The sequence below is a fragment of the Clupea harengus genome, chromosome 7 (assembly GCF_900700415.2).
Source record: "Clupea harengus chromosome 7, Ch_v2.0.2, whole genome shotgun sequence".
NCBI classification, from domain to species: Eukaryota; Metazoa; Chordata; class Actinopteri; order Clupeiformes; family Clupeidae; genus Clupea; species Clupea harengus.
In genome coordinates this window covers 18,267,714-18,277,449 of record NC_045158.1, presented here as the reverse complement: position 1 = coordinate 18,277,449, position 9,736 = coordinate 18,267,714, and the positions used below count along the sequence as shown (strand labels likewise).

The window sequence follows — 9,736 nt, the reverse complement described above, 5'->3', positions numbered from 1 at the left end:
ACGAAGGCTGATGTGCAATACAAGTAATGTATGTGGATTGTGGGTGGAATAGGTGTCACAATAGGTTTCAGATGAACTAATGATAAGAAAATGAAATCCAAACAAACAAAATCACACATAACCACCACCCAATTTCTCTTTCTGAAACAGTCCATTTTGAGCACCCTGTTTCTCTACCCTTTGAGCAAAAACTGAAAATAGTTTCAAAAAGCTTTTGTAGTCAAGTGCATTTACAAACAGTTGAGGAATAAAGTATAGAAAGCATACACACCTGTGGACATGAACCTCTTCTTTATGAAGACATCAAGTTGTAGAACTCTCATTCATTATTAACTCCACATTTGGTGAAAAAATAGTTTCATGCCATAAAGTGCGACTGCTTTAGTCTCTCACCTGTGGGGATCCTCCACTGCCCTACTTTCTCTCCCTCTTCCCCCCTCCAAAATGCTGCTCCTCCTCTTTCTCTGTCTGGTCCTCTTTCCACCAACATGACTCCTTCTCTGTCTTCATCTCCTACTACTGCTTTTGTGCCTGTAACTATACAATACAATAGCTATCCTAACCATTGATAATATGATTCATGACAAAGTGTGTGGAAATTCATAAACATGAATTGTACAAAGCACTTAGTAGGGCCAATGATTTTCCGTTTAAAAAAAATGCATTTTTCCGTTTCAGCTCATTTTGTTCACCCTGAGGTAGATTGATGGCTTAAAATGAGTGAATAATATGTGCCCTTCTTAGATTGTTGTTTGCCAGCCATCAACAGAACAGAAGACTAAAATGTTTTTGTTTTAAATGTGATTGGGAAGACGAGCGCGTGAATGTGACTGAATGTGGCTTCAGCGGAGATCTGTGGGTCAACCGTTGAAAAGGGGGGCGTGGCCGGAGCAGAGTTCAGCGCAGACGTGACATTTTCTCAGAGGTTTTGTTCTTTAATTAATGTTTGTTCATCGTTGCAATCGTTGTTGTGTTTATTTGAAAGAAATATAGCCTTGCAGCCAGCGTCGGAAATACACGAGGGCAAAGGGCAAAATTGCCCCTAAGAAATATAATTTTGCCCCTGATATGACTAGGAGAGGGGCAAAAAATGCCCCCATAATTTTCTGTAATAATAATTTAATGAACTTGTCAAAAACATCGTAGCCTATGACCCGGTCCAGTTGCCATTAAATGTTTTGATTTTCGCCTTGACTGATTGTTGCGTGTGCGTGAAGAACCGAACGTTCTAACAAACAATATTTGGAGCGCTTCTTAATCAGACCTGTGACTGCGAGAGTGAGGAGAAATGAGGATGAGCAAACACAGTCTCTGTCACCATCTCAGGTTCTAAAAGATAAAATTCACACACCCAGCGACCGTCGAAAACTGGAAGCTAGATTGGCTCGGGGTGGAGGATGACGACGAAAAAAAGACCCGAATTTTGTTGAAGGCATGTCGGACTTGTGGGCAACGAGTTGCCAAAGTCGTTGTCAATCCAGCACTGGCAAGTTCTTCTGCTGACTTCATCAAGGGGAGCGAAAACATACAGAAATACATGGCCTTTCGTCACCAGGCGCCAAGCAACACACCATCGCCTACGGTGAATGATAACTAGTAACAATAATTTTAGAAATGATTTAGTTCGGTTTAGCTAGTTTAATGATAGTTAGCTAACGTGAGCTAGCTCTGATAGTGTGTTAGCTACAAAGGCTTGCTTGCAAGCTAGCTAACCAGTCCTATCTGTATTTCCTGTAGGCCTACTATGGTAGGTACAACATGATTAAAAGGTAACACAAAAATCCATAAATACAATACGTTATTATTATAAAAAAGAAAGAAAAAACTATTGTAAATAGTTAAAAATGTAATAATAACAATAAATAACCACAAAGAAATAAGAATAAAATTGAATATGATTGTCTGATTTATGTTTGGTTTTTGTTAAAAAAATCTAAGAAAACACTTTGAATTCGTGGACTACTGCCTAATAGTCTTATTATTGCCATTTGATGACAATTGCCCATATACTGGAAGCCTAAATAAGTGTGTTTATTATTTTGAACAAAGGTTAAATGTTATTTCACAAGTTTCTAAAAGTGCCCCCATTTTTTTTGTTAAATGCCCCTGGATTTCAGTAAGTGGGGGCAAAAATTGCCCCCCAAAAAATATGTAAATTTCCTACTCTGCTTGCAGCCGAAAATACAGGGGAATTTGGGCGATTTGTATGAACAAAATGATGTTTCCATTTCAAAGGTGCAATTCCGTTTCAAAGTGTTGATTCCGCGAATTCCGTCCGTTTTCCGTTATCGCGGAAAATCATTGGCCCTAACTTAGGGATGTATTGTTGCTGAACAATTACAAGAAAAAAGTATGGACTAATGTGACAACGCTGTGGCAGGTGATTTGATCGGTGTACTTGGCAAAGTGACCTGTAGGTGCATGTCAAGAAAATCAGAGAAAGATCTAGAAACTTAAAGTAACACTATGCAACAATTTGACACTTTTTGAGGTATAGTTGTATAGGCAACTAGCTTTGGTACCATCCTCAAATTCATTTTGATAGCATATGGTCATGTGAAGGACAGATAAACACCTGTGTCTTCCCCACTAGTCGTCTAAGATATGCCCCAATGTAGTTCTGTGTAACGGGCTGGAACCCCTTGCAAGAATTGAAGAAAAGCTTTCACACGCATGACATTGCCAGCTATACTCCCAAAAGACACCAGTTAGTGTGTTGGCAAGCTTATATCAGTCTCAGCTGGGCTGTGGTGGGTTCTTGCATGCCTTTTAGGTAGTTAGCTTACTAGTCTTGGAACAGAACTCCGTATTGCTGCTTTAAAGGCACAGGTACACTTTTGGTCAAATTCATCTACTTGCTACTCACGCTCCTCTAGCTCTCTGTTCAGGATGTGTCCTCAAAATAACTTTGGTGTTCGTATAGTCTTGGCCCTGCAAATGGGAAACAATCCGTGCCAGTATGCTTTGATTGGCTGTAGGGATGCCACGAGAACCGATACTTACGATACCTTTCGGTACTAAAATAACAAAACACCGACGATGCCCATTTTTTTGAAGTACCGTAAGCACCGTGAGCGCCGATACCAGCTGTTTTTCACATGCAGATGTCATTCTTCAGACCAAAGGAGGTAATACTTCCAATTTAGCAAAGCACCTGAAAGACCGTAATCCGGATTTGTTTAAAGAATTCAAGGAGAGTTTTGATTCATATTAACAACATCCAAAGAATGCACTTTTTCTGTTTTTTTTAATCTGTCATACTGAAATACACGTTACATGATGTTTAAGATGGTGGGCACGTGTGTTACAATGGCTTATGTTATGTGCGTAGTTTAGGTTAGCTATGCTGTAGTTTTAACGTTAGCCTATAGCCTACCTTGGTTAGAAGGGGAGAGAGAGAGAGAGAAAGAGAGCATGTATCTTGCAAGTATCATGTCAAAACTAGTGAAATTCACTGAATGTCCTAGTTTAATATAGTTACAACTGAATATGCAATTGGTTTGAAAAAACACGATTACCCAATTTATTTATTGTTTTCGATGCCATAGACTCAATGTAGCCTAAAAGACGATTTACGAGTGACAGCTGGAATTTCGCCGCGACCACACTGAACATTGATTTATTTTGTATTTAATACTGTACGTCCTTTAACACTTTAGTCTTTAGGGGTGTGAAATGCTGTGAAAAATTATGCAATTTTGCCAAAACTCATGTTCATCTTGTTAGCTGAATGGCTGCACTGGGGCCCGTTCGTCGTAGGGTTGAAGCTAAGTTAATCAATTGGCCTTTTAGCCCGTTAAGATTAGCGAGCTGATTGAGAACAGCAAATATCGGTTCGTTAACGGCTGATCCGCATCCAAATCATGTGGTTAATTTCAACCAGGCTAAACTTATCATGACATATGCACGTGCACGTCCTACTTCAAAAGGCAGGAAAGGTCGATCACCAAAACACTGATTTTCTAACGGTATAATTAGGGATGCACGATATTGAATTTTAGCCGATATCCGATATGCCGATATTTACAAGCTCATTTTGGCCGATTGCCGATGCCGATGCCGATATATACACCTCTGCTTTTTAATTACTGAAAAGTCTCTCCTGTACTAGAATTAATCTGTTATTATGATAGGGTATTGCTGTAGATACGAGACATTAAAAACTTGATTTGTATCATTTTAGAAATAGACATTCACTCATGAAACTATTTAAATAATTTCAAATATGGCAGATTTATTTATATTTTCACGTCACAATTTTCATACTTGAACAGTACCAACTTGAACAACTACACTCTGGAAATGCAACTTGGCTAACTTGGCAAGCTAACGTTGGTTAACTGACTTACAGTTTAATAACATCCCTTCTAGGATTTCTAGACTAATCTATGTAAGGTTATTGCCAAGTTAGCTATATAAATTCCATATATGCAAAAGTAAGCCATGTACAGATAGCGTGGGCTCGTGACATAACGTTTCACATCCCGTCAAATGAGATCATCAACTTCGCTGGTGTCACGTAGCATGCAAGCTAACTAGCTAGTGTTGTAGCTAACTAGCAACTTATTAACTTCTATTAGCGCGCGACAGGTAATGTTGCAAAGCCTTGCACGCGAGTGGTCTGCATCTATGCATGCAACCTACATTACGGCCAAGCTGTCGTCTCCTCTTCCATCTCCTGAAAAGTTTCCTGACAAATAGCATGTCAACATCCTCTGATACTGTGAAGTACTGCCACACAGCCGACGTGTTGAATTACTTTGTTGGTGCTCATAGTAACCAAAACATTTGCTTCGCGTGCGCATAATTTGAACGTCACTTTATCGGCCAGGTACATCGGCAGAAATGTTCATATCAGGAGATGAACATGAACGCTTATGAAGAATACAAGACCATAATCATGGCAAAATTCAACACCGCCACCGCTGTGAGAGCAAGGTGTGTTGGGATGTTTATAGGGTGATATCTATGTATGAATACCTGACGGCAAGTGTCAACTGGTACAGAGGATCCCTCTACCGGTTCGAAACTGCAAGGTTGCTAGTTCGAATCCCCTTACCTCTTTCCTCGATATAGTTTTACATTTTCTTGTAAGTCGCTTTGAATAAAAGCGTCTGTTAAATCAGTGGTTCTCAAACTAGGGGTCGGGACCCCAAGTGGGGTCGGCAAACATTTTTTGGGGGTCGCGAAATGATCTTGCTGCCCTGTGCATCAACATATTAGGCTTTGACATGCTGTATAGTCTATCAGAAATTGTGTTTTCTACATCAGGGTGGATAATATAAACTAATATTGTCTCAGCAAGCAGTCTCATCATTCAAGATGAAACTGAATTTAGACCTATAATATCCTGTCAAAATGTGTGTGGGGTCGCGAGACTTGGCAAATGGATTTTATGGGGTCCCCAGACAAAAAGTTTGAGAACCACTGTGTTAAATGACTAAATGTATTAATAACAAATGCAATAAATTGAAGCAGTGAAAATAAATTGTCTGTATTTCTCTCTATTCTTATCATGAGTCCACCTTAATCATTTTCTACAATAATGATATGCTATGGTGTACTAATAACGCTCATATAATTATGAGTGCTTTGTTCTCCGCATCACCGACACTACAAAAATGTACCACTCGCAAAAAAGCGCAAGACAGTCAATGTTCGACTGTGGTGTTTGCAATAAATGACTCGAGAAGGGCTCTAATGATTCCTTGTCGGCTGAATCTGTAGCGCTCATACAAGAATAATGGATCTTGGCGATCGCAAAGAACTCTCTTCCTCCGCTAATCTATCTAATATCAGTCCTTGGTCAATGGGGTCACTCCTTTTTCCAGGGGTGTGGCAAGCTTATCCAGCTACACTTGAGTTAGCCTGCGCTGGAGCAGGTTAGTGCTAATCGATATGTTACTATGGTGATTTATCAAAAGTTGCTTCCACGAACCAAAAAGAGGGGCATTTTTTATCTTAGCCTGAAAATTAGCTCGCTAAACCGCTTAGCGAGCTACGACGAATACCCCCCTGATATCCACTGTTTTGCACTGTTGTTGTTTTTGCACAGTACTTTTTGAAAAGTCTGGATTGTGTCTGGGGACACTAGTTGTTGCACTATGACCATAAATTGCACTTTATTATGTTGTGCTATGCTCTATTGCACATGTTTTGTATGTCTTATGACATTTTGCCATCAAATATTTTAATAAAGAAGTTTTTTTTACCGTGGTATCGAAATTGGCATCGAGAATAGTGTTATTTTACTGGTATTGGTACCGACTACTGAATTTTTGGTATCGTTACACGCCTAATTGGCTGTTGATCTCAAATATCATCAACCTCTTGCCAGAATCACAGACTACAACTTTTAATGCTTAACATTAGCAAAAATAAATATGTGTACGAATTTGTATTGCAAAAAGGTAAATCCATGGTAACCTTCTCTCTTTACTCGCAACCTCTTCCCCAGGTGTCTATCCTATTGTATGAACATAAAGATAAAGGAGCAGTACAAGAACAAGTCAGCAAGCATCTCAGAGAATTGTGAGTAAATAAACTTTTTCTATGCCAGTCACAATAGATGTACAGGCAAAGTTTTGTTGTAGGCCTGCCAAAGAGAAAGCCTTTTTAATTAATGTAAATTGTATTTACTAGTGTTACATTCTTAAAGTAAGGTACATCATCTCCATCACCGTTCAGGACACACATCCACCCCACCCCCCTACTACACTCCTTTGTGTAGTCTCAGCAGGTTGAGCTATGGCCATAATCCTTTGTCATGCTAGTTTGCATTCGAAAAGCTACTACAGCGGATTGGCTAAGTTTGAATCCAGTAAGCTTATACGTAGGTCAGAAAGAAGAACCATTATATTAACACCACAGAGTCAGATTAATGAACTCACATTTCTAAGGCTGGCACTGGGATGGTCTGCAAGTATACTGTATGTGTTATTCACCAGCAGTACAACTATACTGTTGTTCTTTTTTTGCAGATTTTCACTATATCGTTGCTTGATAGTTTGAGTTTCTGTTTCCAAAACAGAACTAAAGTCAGAAATGTCTGGATTTACTGAACCATCACAACCGCTCATGTCAGTGAAGGAGATAAAAGAAGAAGAATGTGATGATTTCCTACAAGAGTATTTGACAATTCAGACAGTGGAAGAAAAGCCTGAAATGGAATGTGAAACCAAGACTGAAATGTACACGTCACCAACCATGAAAGAAGAAAAGTATTCACCAATGGAAATTAAAGATGAAGAAGAATTTGATTTAAGTGAATCTGGTCACCATGTCTCTTCTCCTACAAGTAAGTTGCTTGTTCATCGTTATGTGTTATGTATAGTTACACTGCTTGAATTTTAGAGAATGGCTAACTTGTGCTTCACAATGCGAGACCTATTCAGAGAACATAGATACTTTGGGAATACCTTCCTTATGGGATACTAGCTGCAGTCTGTTACATTCAAAAGAGAGAAAGTGTCTGTCATAATTTTTTCTCTAGCTCTGCAATTCATGTATGTGTATCTCTATTAACATTTACATAAATTCTCTAGGTAGACACTTATCTTAAGTCACTCCCATGTGATGTACATTTCTAGCAAATAACCAATATAGAAAAATAAATATCAAAAATATGTATCTGTTTTGTTAGAAATGACATCCCAGTGGGGAACAGTGAAGATATTGCTGATCTTTTTAAAATAATCTTACAGAGGACATTCAAAGGATCCAATCTAACAAGAGGGGGAACACTGAGGAAAAAATAAACAAAGACCTAACCATGCATACGATGAAACATACTGGAGGAAAGCCAGTTCAGTGTTCTCAGGGTGGAAAGACCTTTAATGGCACACCTGACCTCAAGAAACACCAGAGGATCCATACCACCAGTTGTGAAAAAAACGTTGGCCAAATGTCTCATCTCAAGACACACCAGAAGATCCATATTGGAGAAAAGCCACATCAGTGTTCTCAGTGTGGAAAGGCCTTTGGCCGCTTGTCTCATCTCAAGAGACACCAGAGGATCCATACTGGGGAAAAGCCACATCAGTGTTTTCAGTGTGAAAAGACCTTTAACCAAATGTCTAGTCTCAAGACACACCAGAAGATCCATATTGGAGAAAAGCCACATCAGTGTTTACAGTGTGGAAAGACCTTTAACCACAAGTCTAGTCTCAAAATACACCAGATGATCCATACTGGAGAAAAGCCACATCAGTGTTTTCAGTGTGGAAAGGCCTTCAGCCAAATGTCTAATCTCAAGGCACACCAGAGGGTTCACACTGGGGCAAGGCCACATCAGTGTTCTCAGTGTGGGAAGACCTTTAGTCAAATGTCTTATCTCAAGACACACCAGATGATCCATACTGGGGAAAAGCCACATCAGTGTTTTCATTGTGGAAAGACCTTTAACGAAATGTCTAGTCTCACGAACCACCAGAGAATCCATATGAGAAAGCTACATCAGTGTTCTCAGTGTGGAAAAACCTTTAACCATCTTTCCAATCTCAAGTCACACCAGAGGATCCATACTGGGGAAAAGCCATATCAGTGTTCTCAGTGTGAAAAAACCTTTAACCAAATGTCTAATCTCATCAGACACCAGAAGGTCCATACTGGAGAAAAGCCACATCAGTGTTTTCAGTGTGGAAAGACCTTTAAAGAAATGTCTAGTCTCAAGAAACACCAGAGGATCCATACTGGGGAAAAGCCACATCAGTGTTCTCAATGTGGAAAGACCTTTAACCAAATGTATAGTCTCAAGATACATCAGAGGATCCATACTGGGGAAAAGCCACATCAGTGTTCTCAGTGTGGAAAAACCTTTAACCATCTTTCTCATCTCAAGACACACCAGAGGATCCATACTGGGGAAAAGCCATATCAGTGTTCTCAGTGTGAAAAAACCTTTAACCAAATGTCTAGTCTCAAGACACACCAGAAGATCCATACTGGAGAAAAGCCACATCAGTGTTTTCAGTGTAGAAAGACCTTTAACGAAATGTCTAGTCTCAAGACACACCAGAAGATCCATATTGGAGAAAAGCCATATCAGGGTTCTCTTTAGGTGGGATTTCCTACCCATGTTTTAATGCTCATTTTCTTTAAGCAAATATTTACAATGCAATATGTACGGGTAGCCTATTGTAGCCTACCAGCATCAGTCCATCAGCACAAAGCAGACATCACAATTTAATTTAATGTGTTTCATAAATACATGTTCTTCTCATGTTTAATGTTGTTGGCTAATTTCATGGACTGTTAGTAATAAAAAAAGAAATGTTTCAGCCTACTAGGCGAATTTGTTATTATACAGTTGCTTGCCAAAACGATAGAAGACATTCCTCCAAAATACCTTTTTTTTAATGATTTTGTTGCTGTTTCGTGATTTCCGCCAAGAAAAAATTGTTCTTTAGGCTAATAGAACTTTAAAGTTCCAGGTGTTGCGTAGCAACCCATTACTTGCTGACTTCAAGTTACAATGACTTTCCGCTACGTTAAATGACCGGACTACTTGCAGAATGATATGAAAGATGTGAATTAGAAATTAGAAGCACAAAACCCGTTGCCAATGACAGCGGTCATTAACTTTTCGCAGTGGTGAATATCAACAAATTATAGACCTGCGAACGTTGGGGTGCCCCATTCAAATCAAGAAGAGCCGTATAATAAGTACGAAATATGGGCCTGCCCCTAATACAAGCCTGCAACCAAAAAAAGGCCTGTGCGCTGTGCAGCCTAAGTA

General features: G+C 39.4%; 1 protein-coding gene across 1 annotated transcript; it reads left to right on the top strand.

The window, feature by feature from the left end:
* Nucleotides 1-7,954: 7,954 nt before the first annotated feature.
* LOC105904452 (zinc finger protein 678-like) lies at nt 7,955-9,207 on the top strand. Its single transcript, XM_031569978.2, has 2 exons — nt 7,955-8,372; nt 8,454-9,207. The coding sequence occupies exons 1-2, from the start codon at nt 8,072-8,074 to the stop codon at nt 9,056-9,058; spliced, it is 906 nt and encodes a 301-aa protein (XP_031425838.1). The 5' UTR covers nt 7,955-8,071; the 3' UTR covers nt 9,059-9,207.
* The last annotated feature ends 529 nt before the right edge of the window (nt 9,208-9,736 follow it).

Coding starts and splice junctions, on each gene's coding strand:
- LOC105904452 (XM_031569978.2), top strand. CDS start 8,072: ATGTCTAGTCTCAAGACACACCAGAAGATCCATATTGGAGAAAAGCCA. Junction 8,373..8,453: donor CCATACTGGGGAAAAGCCAC/ATCAGTGTTTTC, acceptor TGAGAAAGCTAC/ATCAGTGTTCTCAGTGTGGA.